The 25,930-nt window shown below is 45.5% G+C and overlaps 1 protein-coding gene and 1 long non-coding RNA gene across 2 annotated transcripts in view; both read right to left on the bottom strand.

The window, feature by feature from the left end:
* LOC135056040 (myosin-16-like) overlaps nt 1-25,930 on the bottom strand; it is a 580,471-nt gene that overhangs the window by 285,475 nt on the left and 269,066 nt on the right. Inside the window, exon 9 of the mRNA XM_063960763.1 lies at nt 1,194-1,321. Coding sequence (XP_063816833.1) covers nt 1,194-1,321 — 128 coding nt within the window. The remainder of the gene's footprint in view (nt 1-1,193; nt 1,322-25,930) is intronic.
* LOC135056043 (uncharacterized) lies at nt 17,200-18,381 on the bottom strand. The gene is made up of 5 exons (XR_010243869.1): nt 18,325-18,381; nt 18,171-18,233; nt 17,946-17,987; nt 17,557-17,607; nt 17,200-17,273 (listed from the first exon to the last, which is right to left on the bottom strand). It is a non-coding gene; the product is annotated as an uncharacterized LOC135056043 (long non-coding RNA).

Here is a 25,930-nt window from a genome sequence, read left to right on the forward strand (position 1 = left end):
TACATGAGCTTCCTGTAATGCAGGGTACAAAAACCCAGTAGCTATGTAATTGGAAATGTCCAGGAAAATAGCAATTAAATGCTGTAATACTGGTTGGTGCATGGAAGTGCTGCCTAACACAATATTAATGGTTACCTGTCACACTGATCACTCCCATTTTGGGATAAGAAGGAATGGGTATATGCGCTCCCAGGGCTTATATTTTCAGGTATCAATACCATGCTTTAAGTAAAAGATGTCGACTTATTTTTTATTTGATATCCTGCAAATAATATGTGATATTCCCTGTTATATAGTATTGTAGTGTAATCCCTTACGGTATGAAGTCAATATGTCGGCATTTTGAATATCAAGATGGACAGAATGTCAACAGTCTAAATATCAACATTCTCAATGTCGGCATGAACACAATGGGGTAAATTTACTAAGGTGGGAGATTTTTAGAACTGGTGATGTTGCCCATAGCAACCAATCAGATTATATCTACTATCTGCTAGAAGCAGCTTGATAAATGGTAAGTAGAATCTGATTGGTTGCCATGGGCAACATCACCAGTTCTAAAAATCTCCCACCTTAGTAAATTTACCCCAATGTCGTCGGGCTGCAATTAGGGTTGAGCTGCTATAGGGGCGGGGTAGGGTTAGAGTAGGGTTGGCGCTAAAGTCATCTGAAAATGCTATGTCAACATGCCGACTGATGACATTCACAATGTCGGCATTCTGACAATGTTGATACCAAGTCAATGTTAACATTGTGAATGTCGACAGAACATCCATGTCGACATTAAGACCATGGTGTCAACAGTCTGATTGTCGGTTTTTTTTTGTACTATATTCTGTACTTACATACTCTAATAATAATGACTTTAAGAATAAAAACATTGAGTAGTGTTAAAACCACTAGGCCGGGATGAACTAAAGGAAAAATGCAGTAAAAACCCTGTTTTCGGGGGTTTTTACCTAATTTTCAAACGTACTAACCCCCACGGCCCGGTTAACGATGCAGAGGCTAACACCAGCTTTTTCTGAAGTTACCCTATAGATGCCAAGGGGCTTCTTACCGCATCCCGCCGCTTCCACCGCCCATTGGGCCCCCATCTAAATTGGGAAGGGAGTCAAATCAGAGCTGTGTCTGTTGGTTTACATACTGCATGGTAATCTGTTGAATGAGAATGGCTAAAATTAATATTGTACCTTGCTCTCCTCTTCCAGCTGCTTCTTCAGATCCTCGGCTTGAGTGGTGAGCAATAGCTTTGTTCTGTTCAGCTGGGTCGTGCGACTCTCCAACTCTTCTACTTGATGACTTAATTCACTATTTTCTACTGTAATAAAAAACAAAACAAAAAAAACAAACAAACATTTTCTACATAAGACAATCTGAATCCCCTGGTGAGAAGAATTTGAATAAGAAATGGGCTAATTTATGAACAGGAAAGGTAAATCAAATTTTCATAGAGCTGGGTCACATAGTGTGAAATATTTACTCAATATGTGTTCTTCAGAAATTGTAGTATTGTCTGGATGAAAGGCTAATACACCTACAGCCTGCCATTTACCCTTGCAGTAATATGCTTTATATTCAAACACATAGATGATATTAAATGCTGTAAGGGATCATATATCGTAGTGGACTAATACAACCAATAGCCCTCGGCAGCACTCCGTAGTTATAACAATTACACAAGACATCCAGGTACTAAACGTTAATAATAGTTTAATTTGTATTAATGTCCTTCAGATCAAAGGAGAGGCCAGCAATGTAATGATCTGCAAAATTGATAATTTTGTATCTTTTAGGACTTAGATGGAAGATAGCAATATCCTGCAAATCTCTGGAGAGGCCAGTAATCTAATAATCTTTAGAATATATAAATGTATCTTTTAGGGAGTAAAAAGGATTTAACAATGTTCTGAAAATCTCAGCAAAGGGCAGTCATTTATACAGCATATCTCCAATATAATTGCCCAGATCTGTGACTCTGTGACTGTGTATAACGCTGGGCATGGCTAAGAGCTCTCATTGGGTTAGCTGCAGGTCTTTCACACCCAGTCCACAGCTGATTGGGCGAGAAACGCCCTCCCACACAGGTTAAATCCAATGGGAGGCTCTGCCCTTTGGCTGCTGTGTGTTCTCAGAGCAGGATTAACAATGAGGCTGATGGAGCTGCAGCTCCAGGCCCACACCCCAAAGTAGGCCCACTGCATCTGCAGCAAGTCTCTGCGCTGTAGATAGGGGGAAAAAATCCTTTTACTACAGCGTCTTATGTCCTGCTGCCAATCCGCCTGCCCCCTCCGGCATCAACAATCCCCACACGCTAGCCGCAGCGCAAGTGAAACAAAAGCTGCTGCGGCCATCGGCATAGATGTGTATAAAAGCGGCGCAGCGGAAGGCTTTCATAGCCCACCCTGCGCTGCATAGTCTCTGAGCCCCGGAGCCTCCTCCGCGCGTGATGTCACAGAAGTGGCTCCCCGCCACAGCCGCGCCCAAATCCCCAGAGGCCCTGACTCTGCAACACAGCACCTGGGCTGCCGGCCTGGAAGGTGACAGAGCTGTGCAGTGCAGTGGGTGTGCAGTGTCACTGACACTGCACAGCACTCTCACCTTTTACATTGATTCAACGAGTCAGTCAGTTCTGCCAGCCAGTTACTATTGTTAGCGCCAGTGTCCCAACACGCCGCAATAATGTAATGCGGCACGTAGGGACACCGGCGCTAACAATAGTGACTGGCTGCTTGGCTGCTGAGCGAGTCTCCGGGAGAGCCACTGCCGAAGGGAGGACAGTACGTAAAGCCTCTGCTAGGTGATATTTATATATGTGTGTAGTCAAATCGGCACTCTGCTATATATATATGTCATAGTAATATGCAGGGAGAACGGACTTCAATACATTAATAATCCATACTGTGATTACAGCAAATGTGTTCTACTTTTTCTGAATTTTATTCCTTCAGGTTCTCTGAAGAAGGAATAAAATTCAGAAATGTTAGAACACATTTGCTGTAATCACAGTATGGATTATTAATGTATTGAAGTCAGTTTAAATGCCGCCTCCCTACATATTACTATTGTTGTATTATCTTTGGATGGCATAGGGGCACCTTTAAACTAGACCATAGTGCCACATTGGATTGTAATGTGCGTAAGTGGCACTACTGTGTGGTGTAATTCGTTTTGGGGGTACTATTGTGTGGCAACACCCCTTTTTCAGCACCTTCCCTATTTCAATTATGGAGGGGGGGGGGGCACCAGACCCTTATTTTGCGAGGGGGGGGGTCGGACCCCTATTTTGCGAGGGGGGGGTCGGACCCCTAGATACACCCCTGAGTGTCAGGTGTGAGCTGTGGGCCAGGATAGAGCGCAGCTGTGGGCACACATAGTAACACTCTCCCCCCCACACCCTGATGATATGGGTACGGGGGTCAAGATGTCCGCACTCCCGCCTCTGGTCACAACCACAAGGCTACCCATAGTTTAAGGGTCGCCGCGGGACCAGCAGCAGGCTCAGCACACTGTCATATCCGCGGCACCCCCGGACCACCTCCCCCATCCACGTCTCCCCCGCACCTGCCACTTCCCCCAACCACAGCACCTGCTAGGTGAATCATCGGGCACTGAGTGCGCTGTTCACGCCGTCACAAGGGGCTTTGGCCCCTCAACCATCGCACGCCCCTTCCGTGCAATATTTAACCACTCACAAAATTATGATTGGAGGTAATACTCCATATAATAAAAATATTGCATGCCACAAGGGTGTGCAAGGGTTAAGGGGGCATAGCCCCTTGCAATGGTGTGAAGAGGGGCGCGATGAATCACCTAGTATCAGTATATTTATATCAGGGCAATCACATTAAGAGGTGAGAGGTGGGTAAAAAGCATAAAGTTATCATAGGAGATGACTGGGCATCTGACCCTGGTTACAGAGCAGAAGGTAGGCCTAAGGCTCTTGTCTATTTGACCCTATGCAAAGCGTGATTAAGCAAAACACATTTCAATTGTAAAGCATGCGGACTAGTATTAGACTGCACATGCTAATGGGCAGAGTGTGTGGATGGAGCGCAGACAACCATGTCCATTCTCCCGACAATGCTGCCCTCATGTGTTTGCCCATGTAAAGTAGAGCATACCACTGACATACCTACAGTCAGTGAAAAGCGGTGTTATGTTGTGTTATGTTGCGGTGTACCACATTACTCTGTTGTTGGTCCACAGCTTTTAAAAGGCCATTCCCCCAAATCATACCTTAATGCTGCTGGTGCCTGCAGTATGTTACCAGCCTACCAGTTATCCTAGGGGGATCAGTATGCTTGACTGGTGGACGGGATGGCAACAGTCACAATACTGACGCAGGCTTCATGATGGTCATGATGCCGACAGGGGCAAGGTCAGTATACTAACCTCCCCCCTTAGTGGCAAAACCTAGCCCCCTTTACTGTCTAAACCTAGCCCCCTCCCCCAAAGCCTAACCATAACCCCCCCCCCAGGTGGCGCCTAAACTTTCCCCCCTCCCGCACAGCCATACCCTAACCCTTCCGGCTATACTTGCCTTCGGGGTTTCCGGCTGTTCGGGATTCCAGCATTGGTGTTCTGACGGGTATCGGGATTCCAGCTGCTGGGACCCCAACAGCCTGTATCTTGATTGTATACCATCCTGGGTACTCTCTGTGACTACAGGCTGACACGCCTCTCTTTCTATGTCAAATAAGATCATTTTACTAAAAAGTTTATTATTTCTGCATGTGGGTGCAATGAAGCCCATTCCACTAATCCTCCTATCCCCTTGCACCAAGTGCCTCCAATGAGAAAGAGCTAATTTGCAACCATGTTGCTCTGCAAGATCTAGGCCAGAGGTTCTCAAACTCGTTCCTCAGGACCCCACACGGTGCATGTTTTGCAGGTCTCCTCACAGAATCGCAAGTGAAATAATTAGCTCACCTGTGGACCTTTTAAAATGTGTCAGTGAGTAATTAATACACCTGTGCACCTGCTGGGTTACCTGCAAAACATGCACTGTGTGTGCCCCCGAGGACCGAGTTTGAGAACCTCTGATCTAGGCTGATGATGTCATACAATAACATTTTATTAATTTTGTAAAATACTAAACGGGTGAACTCTTCATTGCGAAAAAAAAACTATTCTACTTAAATACTCTCATTAGAGCATCACAGTGTGATATATATTTCCACCTTACAATAAATAATGCAGTAATGTGTTTTCTTTTTGCAGATAGATGCAGCCTTGCTAATAAAACTATTCATGGGTGAAAGTGTGGTTTCATGCTACATCATAAGCAGGACATGATTGAATGACAAGCGTGTGACATTGTCTCCTGCCAGCCATCCATCACCTGATGTTCATTTGTACGGGAACCTGTCCTCATTATTGTCAATCACAAACACCTGCCACAGATAATAGTGATGAATTGGCAGCAAGTCGCACTCTTATCCTTGAGAAAACTTCTCATTCTTATACTTGGCAACTTCCTTGTCTATTAGTTAACACTACTTCATGATTAAACGTGCCTGTTTGCTAAACCGTTCTATTTAACACTGTGGCACAGCAATAAGATGCATTGTAAGGGTGGTGGGTCACTTATCTTGTATTTTGCAGAATGTGACAGTTTATAACCATTGTTCATTAATGGACAATACGTGCTATTGATCTATGTAATTGGAGAGAGAAAGTGATCTATGACAGCTAAATTACTCCATAAAGTCTGCTCCATATGTATATAGAGGACAAATAAATTATACCCATTACATTAATACCTCTCACTACAGTAAATTCATAGCCTCTACAATACATTAACAGTCCATGTCAGCCCCCATATTACATTAATGTACCTATATGTCATCAGAACACCACATATAAAATTGATATCCACACTTGCTGCAACATTACATGAATAGCCGTCACATTATATAAGTAGCACACTAAAAAGGGATGAGAAGAGCAAAATGGGAGGAACATAAAAGTTGCCAAATTGACCATCACCACACAATACAGAGAGCATTCGTGTGACTGCCACAAAACACACAGGGCTTCCTAGTTTGTTTATTTATTACCAGTTATTTATATAGCACACACATATTCCGCAGCGCTTTCCAGAGAATATTTGGCAATTCACATCAATATTCCCTATTACATGTACATGCACACATTCATGCTAGGATGAATTTTGTTGGGATCCAATTAACCTACCAGTATATTTTTTTATTGTGGGAGGAAACCCATGCAAGTACGGGGAGAATATCCAAACGCCACACAGTTAGGGCTATGGCGGGAATCGAACCCATGACCTCAGCGCTGTGAGGCAGTAATGCTAACCATTACGCCATCTATACTGCTTCCTAGTTATCATTATTCAATGTAAAGGGCATCCTAATGATCACTTTACAATACAGAGAGTATTCTAGTTATAACCATATAATACAGAGCATCCTAGTGACCACCACAGGGGATGCGTTTAATTTGTTGGCTGACGGCAATGCCGCCAGCCGGAATCCCGGCGCAGCAGGGCTATTCCCACTCATGGGTGCCCACGACACCCATAGAGTGGGACTAGATCTTGTGGCACGCCACAGAGCCTGAGGGTACTCTTAGTACTCGCCCCGCTGCCAGCATTCTGGCAGGTGAGATGCCTCTGTCGGGATATGGACAGCCGGCATCCCATCCACCGATAAAGCATACTAACTCCCACCATAGACTACAGCAGGGGTGGGGAACCTTTGGCCCTCCAGCTGTTGTTGAACTACACATACCAGCATGCCTTGCTACCGTTTTGCTATTTGGCCATGCTAAAACTGTTGCAGGGCATGCTGGGATGTGTAGTTCAACAACAGCTGGAGGGCCGTAGGTTCCCCATCCCTGGACTACAGAGAGCATCATAGTGACCACAAAAACATAATAAGCAAACCAAAATAAAAAAATAGACAAAAATAGTCACAAACATATAACTAGGTAGTCTTTTACATAGCAGGTTCTCACAATACAATACAATACAATACATGTACTGTAAAAGTACAACTCATATATTTTATTTATATAATGTCACGATCCGGGTAATTAGACATCACTATTTACCTTCCAAGTGTCTCCTGAGACTGGCCCAGCGTTCCAAATCGGGATTCCATCTGCGCTGTCTGCTTGCAGCGCGCTGTATATCTTTGCCTCAAGTCTCTTCTCTGTGATCCTGCAGCGCTGTCATGGCAGCCTTACAGTTTAATTGCACTGTTTTAGAGAATGGCGTCTCCTGCCCTCCGCGGCCATTACTGCTGATTACCACATGGAATATACAAACAGACTTTCCCTCCAAACTCAAACATGGGCGCAGCCATGTTTGTTTCTATCACATGTAATTCTACAGCCTATCCGCTGCACTCTGGACTCTGCCTAATTATCCAGCCAATACCTGTTTCCCAGCTGGTATAAATATCCTGCTCTAGGGCTGGATAATCGCCAGTGCTTTGGTTGTCTGTCCTGTACACATGTCTCTCCTGCTTGTGGATTCTACAGCCTGTTTCTCCAGGTATACCAGCTCCTGTGATTCAGCTCCACTAAGAGACTAACACCTGTTTCCATCCTGCGGTGCAGCCTGACTTCTGCAGTGTTCCAGCATTGCTCCCGGTTACTTGCTGTGATCGGACACCGGCTTCCTGCTCACAGCGTTGGTCCTGCTTCTCCTCCAGCCTCCAGCGGTGTCCTGGTATCGCTTCCAACTTCTCCTTCCTGCAGCACCGCTCTCCATGCTTCACAGCGCGTTCATCACAGTCTACCAGCTTTCCACAGTGCTCCTGAGTCGCTGTTAATCTGCAAGCGGTGCTCTACAGTCTTTTCAGTATCATTTCAACGTTATCAGCGGTATTCCCATATCGCTTGCATCTGTGACCACTCAAACATCGAACCACAGTCTCCATCGATGCTCACCATCGGACTCTAAACTACAGTGGTGAGTTCTGCACACCTTTCGTTCATACTGGTTCCATCCGGCATTCTCTGTAGTTATACCAAGTACCATCTCTACTTCTGTGCACCTGTGTTTCTCCAGCTTCTGTATACTATCTGCTGAGCAGTACCAGTTTATACCTCACCTCAGCGGTTAGCTGTGGCATACGGACTTACCAGCTCTGGTTCTGGCAAGGACTTTATAACATCCTGTTCTGCATAGCCACAGCACTAATTACATCTGCGCTTCTGGGAACTGTACTGCAATTTATCACTGCACATCTACTGTGAAGTCATTGCATATTCAAGGTGTCTAAAACTGTGTGTTCAATAAAACTGACTTTTACTTTTTACAACTCCGTTGTCGTGGTCACGCCTTCGGGCAGATGGTGCTAGATCACGCCTTCGGGCAGATGGTGTCTAGGAAGCCAGTACTACCTCCCCGGTTCACCTACACACCAGCCCCTACATCTGAGGCCTCCCCAGGTCAGCCTCAGCCCTCAGTTGTGACAGTAAGCACTGACATAATGGATCCGGCTGGAGACCAGGCCCAAGCGACCAACCCGATGCAACAACTTGCAACCCGCTTAGAACATCAGGAGGCTGCACAGGGTCAAGTGATTCGCTGTCTCCAGGACCTCTCCACCCGGCTGGATGGAATCCAAGTAACCCTCCATGGTTCAGGGGCGTCCAGTGTTCCGACTACAGTACCTCTGGTGGTAACCCCACCCACCATTCCCGTTTCTGCTCCTCGTCTCCATTTGCCGACACCAGCCAAGTTCGATGGTTCCCCTAAAGCCTGTCGAGGTTTTCTAAATCAGTCTGAAATACACTTTGAGTTACAGCCTGGCAATTTCCCAACTGACCGCACCAAGGTTGCATACATCATCTCCCTCCTCAGTGGTTCCGCTTTGGAGTGGGCTTCACCTCTATGGGAGAAGTCTGATGCCTTGCTCTCCTCATATTCAGATTTCGTGGCGACCTTCAGGCGCATCTTTGACGAACCAGGACGTGTGACATCTGCCTCCACTGATCTCCTCCGGTTATGTCAGGGGACACGGACAGTCGGCCAATTTCTTGTACAATTCCAGATCCTAGCGTCTGAACTCTCACGGAATGATGACGCTCTCTATGCAGCCTTCTGGCATGGGTTATCAGCGGTATTCCCATATCGCTTGCATCTGTGACCACTCAAACATCGAACCATAATCTCCATCGATGCTCACCATCGGACTCTAAACTACAGTGGTGAGTTCTGTACACCTTTCGTTCATACCAGTTCCATCCGGCATTCTCTGCAGTTATACCAAGTACCATCTCTACTTCTGTGCACCTGTGTTATCCAGCCTCTGTATACCATCTGCTGGGCAGTACATGTTTATACCTCACCTCAGTGGTTAGCTGTGGCATACGGACTTACCAGCTCCGGTTCTGGCAAGGACTTTATAACATCCTGTTCTGCAAAGCCACAGCACTAATTACATCTGCGCTTCTGGGAACTGTACTGTAATTTATCACTGCACATCTACTGTGAAGTCATTGCATATTCAAGGTGTCTAAAACTGTGTGTTCAATAAAACTGACTTTTACTTTTTACAACTCCATTGTCATGGTCACGCCTTCGGGCAGATGGTGCTAGATCTCCTGTATGTCTAGGAACCCAGTACTACCTCCCCGGTTCACCTACACACCAGCCCCTACATCTGAGGCCTCCCCAGGTCAGCCTCAGCCCTCAGTTGTGACAGTAAGCACTGACATAATGGATCCGGCTGGAGACCAGGCCCAAGCGACCAACCCGATGCAACAACTTGCAACCCGCTTAGAACATCAGGAGGCTGCACAGGGTCAAGTGATTCGCTGTCTCCAGGACCTCTCCACCCGGCTGGATGGAATCCAAGTAACCCTCCATGGTTCAGGGGCGTCCAGTGTTCCGACTACAGTACCTCTGGTGGTAACCCCACCCACCATTCCCGTTTCTGCTCCTCGTCTCCATTTGCCGACACCAGCCAAGTTCGATGGTTCCCCTAAAGCCTGTCGAGGTTTTCTAAATCATTCTGAAGAACACTTTGAGTTACAGCCTGGCAATTTCCCAACTGACCGCACCAAGGTTGCCTACATCATCTCCCTCCTCAGTGGTTCCGCTTTGGAGTGGGCTTCACCTCTATGGGAGAAGTCTGATGCCTTGCTCTCTTCATATTCAGATTTCGTGGCGACCTTCAGGCGCATCTTTGACGAACCAGGACGTGTGACATCTGCCTCCACTGATCTCCTCCGGTTATGTCAGGGGACACGGACAGTCGGCCAATTTCTGGTACAATTCCAGATCCTAGCGTCTGAACTCTCACGGAATGATGACGCTCTCTATGCAGCCTTCTGGCATGGGTTATCAGAGGTATTCCCATATCGCTTGCATCTGTGACCACTCAAACATCGAACCATAGTCTCCATCGATGCTCACCATCGGACTCTAAACTACAGTGGTGAGTTCTGTACACCTTTCGTTCATACCAGTTCCATCCGGCATTCTCTGCAGTTATACCAAGTACCATCTCTACTTCTGTGCACCTGTGTTATCCAGCCTCTGTATACCATCTGCTGGGTAGTACATGTTTATACCTCACCTCAGTGGTTAGCTGTGGCATACGGACTTACCAGCTCCGGTTCTGGCAAGGACTTTATAACATCCTGTTCTGCAAAGCCACAGCACTAATACATCTGCGCTTCTGGGAACTGTACTGTAATTTATCACTGCACATCTACTGTGAAGTCATTGCATATTCAAGGTGTCTAAAACTGTGTGCTCAATAAAACTGACTTTTACTTTTTACAACTCCGTTGTTGTGGTCACGCCTTCGGGCAGATGGTGCTAGATCTCCTGTATGTCTAGGAACCCACTACCTCCCCGGTTCACCTACACGCCAGCCCCTACATCTGAGGCTTCCCCAGGTCAGCCTCAGCCCACAGTTGTGACATATAAGATATATATTTTATAAATTGCTGCTTCTCCCATATGAAGCTTTCTGAGCACAGGTATCATTCAATCAGGGGCATAAAATGCCAGAGGGGGCCTTGTACAGCAGGCCTAACCCTCTGGGAAACAGGCGTCCCGAGCCCTTCCACATTTTACCTTGTGCCGGTAAGCAGGTCCCTCTCCTTGGCATCATCTCCTTAATGATATTTGGGAAGCTATTGCATGTGCATATGAAAACAAATGCTCTGGCACAGTCCCAGAGCCTATGCTTGCACTGCGATGCACCATCTTCCGAAGATGTCACTGGGAAGATGATGGGGTCACAGTCACAAGGTAAGTATACTCTGGATGCAGGGTGTGCATTGTGGGAACCCTACCTCCAGACCCAGGGGCCCATGTGCACTGCATAACGGCCTGATTCGAAGTTGGTTGGATTGTGCATCGCAGCGTTGCACAAATATGGTAATGCAGCAGGAGGAGACGCCTCCTGCATGCATTTGTGATCCAGTATTCGAAGATGCAGCGTCAGATCAACTGCGATACCATCGGCTAGCTGCGTGGCCATGGGGTCACACAAGCTGGCTGGCATAGCTCCTAAGAAGAGGCCAGGAAATCTTCAGAAAAGGAAATCCTGGCCTCAGCACTCCCCCCATGATACCCATAGCCACCCTCGTCCTGCCTCCAAATGGCTGCAAACGGTCAATCACTTGACGCCTGCAGCTGTAGTGCGTCCAATGACATATTACAAGCTATTGCTGTACAGCACTAGATATCCATACTGTATTTCACCATCAGTGTCTTTACGTTTTCCACCTGGGGTGGGAATCCATGGTAAACCAGCAGTGCCCATGATTATACAGCACTAGTTTATATGAGTGCATCTATTGGGTGTAGTAAGGCTGACCGGCGGTCAGGAGACCGCCGGGCAGCATACCGACGCCAGGATCCCGGCGGGGAGGGGCGAGTGCAGCAAGCCCCTTGCGGGCTCGCTGCGCTCGCCACGCTGCGGGTTCTATTCCCACTCTATGGGTGTCGTGGACACCCACGAGTGGAAATAGTCCCTGTTGGTTGGCATGCCGACCATCGGGATAGTGAGGGGTCGGGATGCTGGAGGAGGTCATGTGACTGTCGGTCTTCTGACCGCCGGTCACATGAATACCACCCCTTCTATTGTATTAGCAGCGGCTATAGCTGTAAATCAGCAGGGTGGATAACAATATTTTTACCACAGTGCCCATGATTAATATGCCAACAGATATAGGTCCCTGCTATAGCCAGACCCTTAGTACACATATAAGTCAAATAACAGATTGACCTGCTACAGGTGAGATGACTTGTCTTACAGAGGAGACTGGTGCATACTGCTGATTGCTGTGTACAAGATCTGAGTAGAAGGAGGAGCAAGCTGAGTTATTTATCCATGCTATGTAGGAAGAAGAGGCCATGAAATGAAGCCAAGCAAAAGGCTACATGCTGCAATATGGTGCTGCCACAAAGACTTCGGACTATTGGTAAAAAGTCGATTCGCTGCTGCCTCTTATCCATATGCATATTACTTCACAACAATCGTTTTGGTGGCTAGTAAGCAGAGCTGAGCCCATCCTGGTGGCTTCAGGGCACAAGTGAGCCCAATCCACAACACCAAACAGGCTCAGGTCAGCTAGCATTTTGTTTGGCTGAGAGAGTACTTTTCCTTGTCTTACAGTGAATGCTAATTGGATGCAGAAGTGCCAACAACAATTGTAGAACTTTGTGATAGCAAATTAGCAATTTCAGAGAAGGAGCCTCTCTTTTCTTCACCTGGTGCTCTAGAAAGTAGGAACTAAGGGGGTAATTCAGATCTGATCGTAGATGTGCTAAATTTAGCACATCTACGATCAGTTTCTCAGACAGGCGGGGGGACGCCCAGCACAGGGCTAGTCTGCCTCGCATGTCTGGCTCGCTTTTGCACCCAGCAAGGAGCTCCCTGCCTGCGCACTGGCAGGCATCTACCCGCCGCATACCAGATCTCAGGGGCTGCATGTGATGTCATGCTGCCAAGGTCCGCCCCCACAATGGTCCGGACACGCCTGCGTTGTCCAGACCATGCCATGCGTTCTAACGCCACTGGCACGTCCACTCCCGCCCTGCGACCGCCTCTGCCTGTCAATCAGGCAGATTCGATCGCAGCCCTGAGAAGCTTTTAGCATCTCACGGGCCTCCTGGGGTGCGCATGCACACTCCCCAAAGGGGCTTTAGACTGCGATCGTTGCCTAAGGCATGCATTGAGAATACTGTAGATTGGAAAAGGTGGTGTCGTTGGATTATGTTCACACAGGACCACTTCATAGTCAACACAGATTCAGTTTACAATTTCGAGCCTTTGTCGTCATCAAATATAGGGGGTCATTCCGAGTTGTTCGCTCGCTAGCTGCTTTTAGCAGCATTGCACACGCTAGGCCGCCGCCCTCTGGGAGTGTATCTTAGCTTAGCAGAAGTGAGAACGAAAGATTAGCAGAATTGCGAATAGAAAATTCTTAGCAGTTTCTGAGTAGCTCCAGACCTACTCACAGATTGCGATCAGCTCAGGCCGTTTCGTTCCTGGTTTGATGTCACAAACACGCCCTGCGTTCGGCCAGCCACTCCCCCGTTTCTCCAGACACTCCTGCGTTTTTTCCTGGCACGCCTACGTTTTTCCGCACACTCCCAGAAAATGGCCAGTTTCCGCCCAGAAACACCCACTTCCTGTCAATCACACTCCGAACACTTCAACGATGAAAAATCTTTGTTCGGACGTGAGTAAATCTACTAAGTTTTGTGCTAAAATACTAACCGCATGCGCATTGCGTACCATGCGCATGCACATTTTTGCCTTAATTGCTCCGTTGCGAAAATCGGCAACGAGCTAACAACTCGGAATGACCCCCATAATCCCAAGAGAAACTCTGTTAAATATTTCCCTGATCCAATCATAGCTAAATTCTCCAACCATAAATAACACCAATCACATTGGGGCCTATTCAATATTAGCACATGTAAATGATGTAACCATCTCGGTGCAAGTTGCATAGGCAGACACCAATGTACCAGAGTAATTCAGTATAACACCAGTGCTGGGATAGCTGCTCAAATCAGCAGCTGCCTGGCAAGTCCTACCATTACTACTTTTGCTGCTAACTAGAGTGGCAAAAGTCTACATTGCCTGGCAGTGTTACTGCACAAGTAGAACTTTGATCACGCATATATACAGCAAGGGTCAGAGAAGGCAGAAGGATCTGAATGGATCCATCTTCATGCTCCTGATCTTCCAATAGGAAGGAGCAAGACACAGGGGGATAATGGCATCTGAATATGGCATCAGTTACGCTGTCAAGTTATGAAAAAAGAAACACTAATGATGAATGGTCAGTTATATAAAACATGTTAAAAATACTGTATATGCATGAATAGTAGACCAGTTCACCTTCAAGAATAGAAAATCTATGTATAGACAACAAGTATGGAAGGAAAGCCAATACACAATTAATAATTATAATTCATTTATTAATTAGCTAAAGAATCAGCATAGGCAATGCTGTCTGTATTCACATAAAAAAAATAACCTTTATAAAAAACATAAATGATATACCGTAGTAAAACTTTAATCTTAATGGATTGATTTCATATATATACAGATGTAGCCACCTTTATCTTGAGTGGCCGCGGCGGTTGTCCCGTTCGACCATACGCAGCGTACTGTGGCGTAGCGAGGCGCGCCTAGCCACAGAGAGGCTATCTAATCGCACGGAGACAGACATTTGACGTTTGGCGTTACCTTTACGTGTAATACCTGCGATCAGCCACCAGATGTCGCTTTTTACAATCACCACTGCGCATGCGTGTGGTCTCCCGTAAAATACAATACTGACATACATAATAAGGACTACTTTACTAAGGCGTCTCATTACGCTGCATACAGCAAATACTGTACTCATTACGCTGCATTATTTAATACAGTACTGTATATACAGTACGACACCGACGCAAATACAGTAGTACAGCATACAGTATATGATCCATCTACAATACTTTATGAATACTGTATGTGAGCGTCCAAGTCCCGCAGACAAAACACAGTACTGTAAAACCAGTAGTGTACACTGTCGCAAATGGATGTGTGTTACAAGTTCACTATTGCCTCTCAAGATTAGGAATTTTCTACAGTATGTTATCGTCCTAATCCCGTAGCCATTACAGCATAATCAAAACCAACGGATTTATACATTTGTCTGCGGCGAAGTGGTGAAGTGTTTCGCTTCCTATACTCAGAGTCCAGGGTTCGATTCCTTAAGTACGAATGCATGTTAAAAAATGTATTCTGGCTCGTCGTCTGTGGGTAAAAGAGAAGAATATTATAAGATACAGTATACAGTAAAAAGTATAGTAATAGTACACTAGTGTCCAGGCCCAGTGTCAGGTGGGTAAAAAAAGGTATGCTTGTGACAGGCATGGTGATTCCAAGGGACCCCACCGAGACCATCAGAAAATTTGTGAGTGACCCGTATGCCGGTGATTATGACTAGAATAAGGTAGCAACTCTTTTTTCTTTTGAATTATGTATACTGTAGAGTACTGTATGTGCATATTGTACAGTACACTTAAAATATTTAGCAGTTACTGTAGTGGTAATTTTTGGGATGACAGTATTAGCATACTGTAAGCATCCAACTGAGGCCCCCAAACAGATGCCGCCACTAGGTACAGTACGTGCCTCTCGTGCCTAATGGGAAATTCATCACTGACAGTATCTAGAGAGATGAATGGAGAGACAGTGACAAGGGGTGAGAGAGAGAGAGAGAGAGAGAGAGAGAGAGAGAGAGAGAGAGAGAGAGAGAGAGAAATTGAGTAAGATGGGTGTTTTTTTTAGAACAGGATGTTGTCCATACAGTAGCAACCAATCAAATATTACCTACTGTACTGTATTATCGTCTGTAAGTGTAACTAGATACTGTAAATGTTAATGTGGGATGTGATCGGTTGCTACTGTATGGGCAATATCACCAGTTCAAACAAAAACAATTTTCATCCGATTTCTACGCATTTGCCAGAAAAATCTGATGAAAAGTGCTACTCTGATGGCATCAGATCAATGTCAGTAATAATTCTTACCACTAAATGCAGCAGCATCATCATCATCATCATCCTCCTCCTCCTCCATGGCCTGTTCCAGTGTAGGGCCTGTGAAAAAAAACATTAATGTGAAAAAAAAAAAGGTTCATTCCAGGAAATACACATACCCTCCAACATGACCCGCCCCACTAGGTACAAAATGCTCTGGTTCTGGACTTCCCTCTTAATTTATTATTGCCATCACCTGTGAAGAAACAGCTTTCTTATCATATAACTAGTTCAACACAGGTGATGGAAATCATAAATTAAGAGGGAAGTCTAGAAACAGAGCAGTGCGGCGGGTCATGTTGGAGGGTCTGCATACAGAAACATAGAATTTGATGACAAATACTGTAAGAACCACTTTGGCCATCTAATCTGCCTCTTTTTTTTAACCTTTTTTTTACATCAAACCTTATTTGATCCTTATTTCTTTGTAAGGATATCCTTATGTATGTCTCTTCCATGCATGTTTAAATACTGTAGCTCTACTGTTTTAGGCTCTATCACCTCTGATGGGAGGCTATTCCACTTGTCCACTGCACTTTCTGTGAAGTAATTTTTCTTAAAATTCCCCCTGAACCTCGCCCCCCTCCAGTCTCCGTGCACATCCTCGTGTCCTATTGTGTTTGCTTTTGGATTCGGACTTGTTTTGGATCCTGGTGCTTTTTTTCAAAAACCTCTCAAAAACAGCTTAAATCGTAGAATTTGGGGGTATTTTTGATCCTACTGTATAGTGTTATTAACCTCAATGACCATAATTTCCACTCATTTCCAGTCTATTCTGAACACCTCACAATATTATTTGTAGTCCTAAAATTTTCACCGAGGTCACTGGATGACTAAGCTAAGCGACCCAAGTGGCCGGCACAAACACCTGGCCCATTTAGGAGTGGCAGTGCAGTGGCAGACAGGATGTCACTTATAACAATTTTCCCCAAACATCACATGATGCAAAGATAAATAAATAAAAAAAGAGGTGCAAGATGGAATTGTGATTGGGCCCTCCCAACCACCCTTATGTTATATAAACAGGGTCTGCCACACGACTGTGGCTGAAATGACTGGTTGGTTTGGGCCCCCACCAAAAAAAGAAGCAATCAATCTCTCCTTGCTCAAACTGGCTCTACAGAGGCAAGATGTACCGGACTGGACTTACTTAATGGGTGCAGTGTGGTGATGGACATAGAGTCCTGGTCCTCCTCCTCCGCCACCGCCTGTGACAGTGTAGGGCCTGTGAAAGCAAAAATTCCATGAAATATACTTTTGTATTCTGTGTTGAATACAGTAAAGCAAAAATTCAGTCAGGAATTGGAGGAGGAGAGTAGATTTCGCACACAGAGACGAGAATGTCGAGGCCAGAATCAGGGGGTAGTGGAGGAGGGTTAGGATACCGTACCTCACCCTGTTGGGATTGCTGCAATCAGGATGCATCAGGATCACCCTGCTGGTCATGCAAACCCAACCCATTGGTTTAACACAATGTACAGTACAGTACAATACTTTAGTTTACTTACCAAGTTGGGGAGAGGGCTTTTTCTCCCCTTCCTCATCACTGTCAATAATTACTGAGTGGAAAATAAAAAAATATTATAAACAAAATACAGTAGAGTACAGTTACTACAAAATTGCACAGTAGTACAGTGCTACAGGAGGCAGAGATATATTCATAATACAGTAGGAGCAGAATGACTGTCCAGTGGTAGGGGACATACAGTACTGTACTGTGCCTGTATTTAACTCGTGTTGGAGGAGAGGCGATTTCGCACACAGAGGCGAAAAGGGGTCTTCACAGTGAGGGAAATACTGTACAGTACATGTTTGGAATTCCCTGCCTGAAAAGTAATAAAAGTGGACTTGGTCAATACTTTTAAGAATGGGCTTGAGAAAATCCTACTGTACTTACTATACTCCTCCGGCTCAGAGTCCACGTACAGGTAAGTGACATCTGTGTTGAATATAAAAAAAACAAAAAGAAAAGTCAATGGGATTTCTGCAATCAGGATACCGCTGTCGGTCACTTGACTGCTGGAATCCTGACCACTGGTCACGCAAACCCAAGCCATTGGTACTGTTAATAAATCAATGAATGCAGAATGTAGAGTACTGTACAGTAGATTACAATTCTTACCAGGCTGGCCTGAAGGCTCCCCCATTTCCTCCTCCTCCTCCTCGGTATCAATAACGAGGCGGTCTGTGTGTACAAGATAACAAGTATTGTAAAATAAAAAAATTACAGTAATACTGTAGGAAACTAGTGTGTCTGTAACAAAAATAATGATTACCACTTCCAGAGCTCTGCTGGTCAGACGGTGTTGGTGGTGGTGGTGGTGGTGGTACTGTGAGAAAAAACAACAGTGCTGTAAGTGAAGCTGTCAATTGGAAACATGTACTGTACAGTATCCAGGACACATGTACAGTAGTGTAACAACGATGACAGTAGCACCAGAATTCTCGTTACACAATACCTGGCAGCGCAGCAGGTGGTGGTGGTGGTGGTGGTGGTGTTGTTGGTACTGTGGGAAAAAAAATAACAGTACTGTAAGTGAAGCTGTCAATTGGAAACATGTACTGTACAGTATCCAGGACACATGTACAGTAGTGTAACAACGATGACAGTCACACCAGAATTCTCGTTACACAATACCTGGCAGCGCAGCAGGTGGTGGTGGTGGTGGTGGTGGTGGTGTTGTTGGTACTGTGGGAAAAAAAATAACAGTACTGTAAGTGAAGCTGTCAATTGGAAACATGTACTGTACAGTATCCAGGACACATGTACAGTAGTGTAACGATGACAGTCACACCAGAATTCTCGTTACACAATACCTGGCAGCGCAGCAGGTGGTGGTGGTGGTGGTGGTGGTGGTGTTGTTGGTACTGTGGGAAAAAAAATAACAGTACTGTAAGTGAAGCTGTCAATTGGAAACATGTACTGTACAGTATCCAGGACACATGTACAGTAGTGTAACGATGACAGTCACACCAGAATTCTCGTTACACAATACCTGGCAGCGCAGCAGGTGGTGGTGGTGGTGGTGGTGGTGTTGTTGGTACTGTGGGAAAAAAAATAACAGTACTGTAAGTGAAGCTGTCAATTGGAAACCTGTACTGTACAGTATCCAGGACACATGTACAGTAGTGTAACAACGATGACAGTAGCACCAGAATTCTCGTTACACAATACCTGGCAGCGCAGCAGGTGGTGGTGGTGGTGGTGGTGGTGTTGTTGGTACTGTGGGAAAAAAAAATAACAGTACTGTAAGTGAAGCTGTCAATTGGAAACATGTACTGTACAGTATCCAGGACACATGTACAGTAGTGTAACAACGATGACAGTCACACCAGAATTCTCGTTACACAATACCTGGCAGCGCAGCAGGTGGTGGTGGTGGTGGTGGTGGTGGTGTTGTTGGTACTGTGGGAAAAAAAATAACAGTACTGTAAGTGAAGCTGTCAATTGGAAACCTGTACTGTACAGTATCCAGGACACATGTACAGTAGTGTAACAACGATGACAGTAGCACCAGAATTCTCGTTACACAATACCTGGCAGCGCAGCAGGTGGTGGTGGTGGTGGTGGTGTTGTTGGTACTGTGGGGAAAAAAATAACAGTACTGTAAGTGAAGCTGTCAATTGGAAACATGTACTGTACAGTATCCAGGACACATGTACAGTAGTGTAACAACGATGACAGTAGCACCAGAATTCTCATTACACAATACCTGGCAGCGCAGCAGGTGGTGGTGGTGGTGGTGGTGGTGGTGGTGGTACTGTGGGAAAAAAAATAACAGTACTGTAAGTGAAGCTGTCAATTTGAAACATGTACTGTACAGTATCCAGGACCAAAAAGGGGTCCGGCCAATAAACAATCTGCATCAGAGAAGCAAGATACAGTATGCTTAAAGTATACAGTACTATATACTAGATCGCCAACAAACGTAAATTAACAAACAACTAACACTGGAATTGACCATCCTCATCCCGTAGCGAAGCACGGGTATTCAGCTATCTACAATGTTATTTATACTTTGTGTTTAATATTTACATTTAGTTTTGTAAACAGACATTCTTAACATTAACGGATTGCAGTGAGTTATCTGTGATGGTCAGGACAGGGGGTTGGGACTATAGAAATCACTATGTACTGTACACTACTGTATTTGACAATACTTACCAGCTTGGCGGCGCCTGTCCCGCCTCCTGTGACGTCGTGCTACCAGCCCTGTAAAAATATATATATACACAGTATAATGGCAGCATACTGTACAGCCAATGAAATTCAACATTGACAGCATCTTTATGACATCACAATAAATGGAATTGTTCATTCTAGTACCCTGCACCTAATCACTCAGGAGGGCATAGTGTACTGTACTGTCTTCAAAACTTAAGGGGCACATTTCTAAATGTGACATACAGTACAGTACACTTACAGTATCGCTACAGTACAGTAGGTCCAGGGTATTAGACAGAACACTACCTTTATAGACATTGTAACACACATAAGCATTGCCCTTATAAACATTATGACACACATCAGCATGCAGCCCTCCCACCCTTAACCATCTCAGTACTGTTCATTACATTACAAATTGATTTCATGACAGATGATGCAGTACTCACCTGAATTCATCTTATTCACGTCATGTCACAGTAGTGCAGTTTATTCACGTCACAGTACTGTCCTTGATTCACGTTGTGTCACACAGTAGAGCACCGTATTCACGTCACAGTACTGTCCTTGATTCACGTTGTGTCACACAGTAGAGCACCTTATTCACGTTACTGTACTGTACGTCACAGTAGTGCAGTAGTATATCCACATTACGTCACAAAGTAGAGATCTGCCACAGTCATGAACCTTATAACACATTATGCAAGAGTAATGCACGTCAGAACACATTAGGCCACTGTAACATCCCTTAGAATAATTTCTGCCAAAGTAACATCCCTTAGAACACTGTACTATCTGAAACACAAATTTCTGCACACTGCACGACACACTGCAATTAAACCACACAATGCACTGCACGACTGCATAGTGTATGCACTGCGTGATATGACAAACTGCACATTTCCCTGCAAAATATGATACAATGTACACTACACAAAAAACTGCAATTACCACATGTGTATACAGTACACTGCACGACAGTGCTGGCCCTAGCCAGATACAGATACAGCCGCAGTCACGCAAAATATAGGCATGCCGCATATCATTTTAATCAGCAGAAGCTGCTGGTGCCCCTAAGCATAGCAAATGCCCTAGGCATTTGCCTACTGTAGTTTGCCTATGCCTAAGGCCGGCTCTGCTGCACGATGTGATTCACTATGCATTACACTCACTGCACAATACCATATACTGAATGTACACTGCATGACACGCTGCAATTACGCAGCACGATACACTGTGATACATTGCATATACTGTACACTGCATGATACTGTACACTGCACAATCGTAGACCACGTGGATTGTAAAGAACTACTGTATATATACACAAGTTTAAAAAAATAACAATTGTTTTTGTAAAACGCATGTCGATCTTTTTCCATGTCAACTTAACGACCATGTCAACCTACAGTAACTGGTGTCAACCAATTTCAAAAGCCGCACCATCTAGGTCCACGCCAAAAAACAAATTGACCTTTTGACCCGGGTTAATGTTTGGTCCTTGTTTAACCATTTGTTTACCACAAATACTGTACAGTGCTATATAGACCGGATACCTGCTGCTACAGCAGCCCCTGCTATAATGTACTGTACCTGTAACTACAGTAACTTAAAGTACAGTAATCTACAGTAATGTACTGTACTTACAATCCCTTATGGCCTGCAGGCGTCGTGGGGTCCTCCTCACGAGGTCGCTCCATCTCCTCTGGAGAGACCTCACCGTTCTCCTCCGGTTGTAGGTCTGGAGGATATCCCTGCTGGCCCTCCTATACGCTATCACTTTCTCCTCGTTGCTGGCGAGAGTTCTGTCCCGCCAGCGAACGAGGAGACGCAGCTCACCCAGAGCATAGGGACGGTCCCGTGCAGCAGCCATAACCGTCCTTATGCTCAATGAGCGTCTCAGACGTCGTGCGCCTCAGACGTCGTGCGTCTCAGACGTCGTGCGGTCCAGGCATTCAACGTACAGTACTGTAGTTACTGTACTTTGTGACAGTTTCCCTTAGTTTTAAATATGCCCTTTCTTTGACCACAGTATTTTCCACTGTCTTGCCCTACGCCCTTCCCTCCTGGGAGCCTTCACAGGTCTTATGCAATACACAAATACCGAAGATGCACAGTCCGTCAGAATACACTCATTTCATTCCCGCTGTTTAGGTGCATTTAGCGTAAAGAATCGCTCCTGCAGATGTACTTTGATTTATGTGAAATCTGTGTGCATCCTTCCATTGACTGTCTTACAGTGTAAATAAAAGAATACAGTGCATTATTACAGAAAAAAAAAAAAAAAAAAGAAAGAAAGCACATCAGGTCTCGAACCCTGGACCCCCAGCGAGGGAGGTGGGAGCCTTCACCCCTAGCCCACGACGCCTCATGAGAGATTTCCAATTTCATGTGTGAAAGTACTGCAAACAGCGGCCGGCCCCCGCCCCATTGCTGTTGGTTTATGCCTTAGAGGACTCGGACGCTCGCATTTGTAAAGCACGGTGTTTTCCTCCGCCTCCGGCTAGCCTGCTGCCCTTCCCCCATGGGAGCCTGCACAGATCATGCAGTAGACAGGGAGGGAATGCAAATGCTGGTCATGTGCAATACACAAACGCCCACTGTAGTACTGTTTTGCTCACTTACAGTACTGTACTGTAGGTTGCATTTAGCGTAAAGAATCGCTCCTGCAGATGTACTTTGATTTACTGTACAGTATGTGAAACCTGTGTGCATCCTTCCATTGGATGTACTGTATTGGAGAGAAATTTTTTTTTTTTAAAGTGAATGTCACGGGAACACATTAAAAATAAGGTTGGCACTTCCTTCCCATTGGTGTTGGTTTACAGTATGCCGTAGTGTACTCGGACGCTCATGTAATTGCATTTCAAAGGCACAGTATTTTCCATCGTCTCCCCCCTACCCCCATCACCCTTCCCCCCTGGGGGCCTGCACAGGGAGGAAATCTGGTCCTGTGCAATACACAAACGCTGAAGATCTACAGTACTGTTTTGCTCAGTTGGTAGCGTCAGAATACACTCATTTCATTCCCGCTGTTTAGGTGCATTTAGCGTAAAGAATCGCTCCTGCAGATGTACTTTGATTTATGTGAAATCTGTGTGCATCCTTCCATTGACTGTCTTACAGTGTAAATAAAAGAATACAGTGCATTATTACAGAAAAAAAAAAAAAAAGAAAGAAAGCACATCAGGTCTCGAACCCTGGACCCCCAGCGAGGGAGGTGGGAGCCTTCACCCCTAGCCCACGACGCCTCATGAGAGATTTCCAATTTCATGTGTGAAAGTACTGCAAACAGCGGCCGGCCCCCGCCCCATTGCTGTTGGTTTATGCCTTAGAGGACTCGGACGCTCGCATTTGTAAAGCACGGTGTTTTCCTCCGCCTCCGGCTAGCCTGCTGCCCTTCCCCCATGGGAGCCTGCACAGATCATGCAGTAGACAGGGAGGGAATGCAAATGCTGGTTATGTGCAATACACAAACGCCCACTGTAGTACTGTTTTGCTCACTTACAGTACTGTACTGTAGGTTGCATTTAGCGTAAAGAATCGCTCCTGCAGATGTACTTTGATTTACTGTACAGTATGTGAAACCTGTGTGCATCCTTCCATTGGATGTACTGTATTGGAGAGAAATTTTTTTTTTTTAAAGTGAATGTCACGGGAACACATTAAAAATAAGGTTGGCACTTCCTTCCCATTGGTGTTGGTTTACAGTATGCCGTAGTGTACTCGGACGCTCATGTAATTGCATTTCAAAGGCACAGTATTTTCCATCGTCTCCCCCCTACCCCCATCACCCTTCCCCCCTGGGGGCCTGCACAGGGAGGAAATTCAGGTCCTGTGCAATACACAAACGCTGAAGATCTACAGTACTGTTTTGCTCAGTTGGTAGCGTCAGAATACACTCATTTCATTCCCGCTGTTTAGGTGCATTTAGCGTAAAGAATCGCTCCTGCAGATGTACTTTGATTTATGTGAAATCTGTGTGCATCCTTCCATTGACTGTCTTACAGTGTAAATAAAAGAATACAGTGCATTATTACAGAAAAAAAAAAAAAAAAAGAAAGAAAGCACATCAGGTCTCGAACCCTGGACCCCCAGCGAGGGAGGTGGGAGCCTTCACCCCTAGCCCACGACGCCTCATGAGAGATTTCCAATTTCATGTGTGAAAGTACTGCAAACAGCGGCCGGCCCCCGCCCCATTGCTGTTGGTTTATGCCTTAGAGGACTCGGACGCTCGCATTTGTAAAGCACGGTGTTTTCCTCCGCCTCCGGCTAGCCTGCTGCCCTTCCCCCATGGGAGCCTGCACAGATCATGCAGTAGACAGGGAGGGAATGCAAATGCTGGTTATGTGCAATACACAAACGCCCACTGTAGTACTGTTTTGCTCACTTACAGTACTGTACTGTAGGTTGCATTTAGCGTAAAGAATCGCTCCTGCAGATGTACTTTGATTTACTGTACAGTATGTGAAACCTGTGTGCATCCTTCCATTGGATGTACTGTATTGGAGAGAATTTTTTTTTTTTTAAAGTGAATGTCACGGGAACACATTAAAAATAAGGTTGGCACTTCCTTCCCATTGGTGTTGGTTTACAGTATGCCGTAGTGTACTCGGACGCTCATGTAATTGCATTTCAAAGGCACAGTATTTTCCATCGTCTCCCCCCTACCCCCATCACCCTTCCCCCCTGGGGGCCTGCACAGGGAGGAAATTCAGGTCCTGTGCAATACACAAACGCTGAAGATCTACAGTACTGTTTTGCTCAGTTGGTAGCGTCAGAATACACTCATTTCATTCCCGCTGTTTAGGTGCATTTAGCGTAAAGAATCGCTCCTGCAGATGTACTTTGATTTATGTGAAATCTGTGTGCATCCTTCCATTGACTGTCTTACAGTGTAAATAAAAGAATACAGTGCATTATTACAGAAAAAAAAAAAAAAAAAAGAAAGAAAGCACATCAGGTCTCGAACCCTGGACCCCCAGCGAGGGAGGTGGGAGCCTTCACCCCTAGCCCACGACGCCTCATGAGAGATTTCCAATTTCATGTGTGAAAGTACTGCAAACAGCGGCCGGCCCCCGCCCCATTGCTGTTGGTTTATGCCTTAGAGGACTCGGACGCTCGCATTTGTAAAGCACGGTGTTTTCCTCCGCCTCCGGCTAGCCTGCTGCCCTTCCCCCATGGGAGCCTGCACAGATCATGCAGTAGACAGGGAGGGAATGCAAATGCTGGTTATGTGCAATACACAAACGCCCACTGTAGTACTGTTTTGCTCACTTACAGTACTGTACTGTAGGTTGCATTTAGCGTAAAGAATCGCTCCTGCAGATGTACTTTGATTTACTGTACAGTATGTGAAACCTGTGTGCATCCTTCCATTGGATGTACTGTATTGGAGAGAAATTTTTTTTTTTTAAAGTGAATGTCACGGGAACACATTAAAAATAAGGTTGGCACTTCCTTCCCATTGGTGTTGGTTTACAGTATGCCGTAGTGTACTCGGACGCTCATGTAATTGCATTTCAAAGGCACAGTATTTTCCATCGTCTCCCCCCTACCCCCATCACCCTTCCCCCCTGGGGGCCTGCACAGGGAGGAAATTCAGGTCCTGTGCAATACACAAACGCTGAAGATCTACAGTACTGTTTTGCTCAGTTGGTAGCGTCAGAATACACTCATTTCATTCCCGCTGTTTAGGTGCATTTAGCGTAAAGAAT

The sequence above is a fragment of the Pseudophryne corroboree genome, chromosome 3 (assembly GCF_028390025.1).
Source record: "Pseudophryne corroboree isolate aPseCor3 chromosome 3, aPseCor3.hap2, whole genome shotgun sequence".
Taxonomy (NCBI): Eukaryota; Metazoa; Chordata; class Amphibia; order Anura; family Myobatrachidae; genus Pseudophryne; species Pseudophryne corroboree.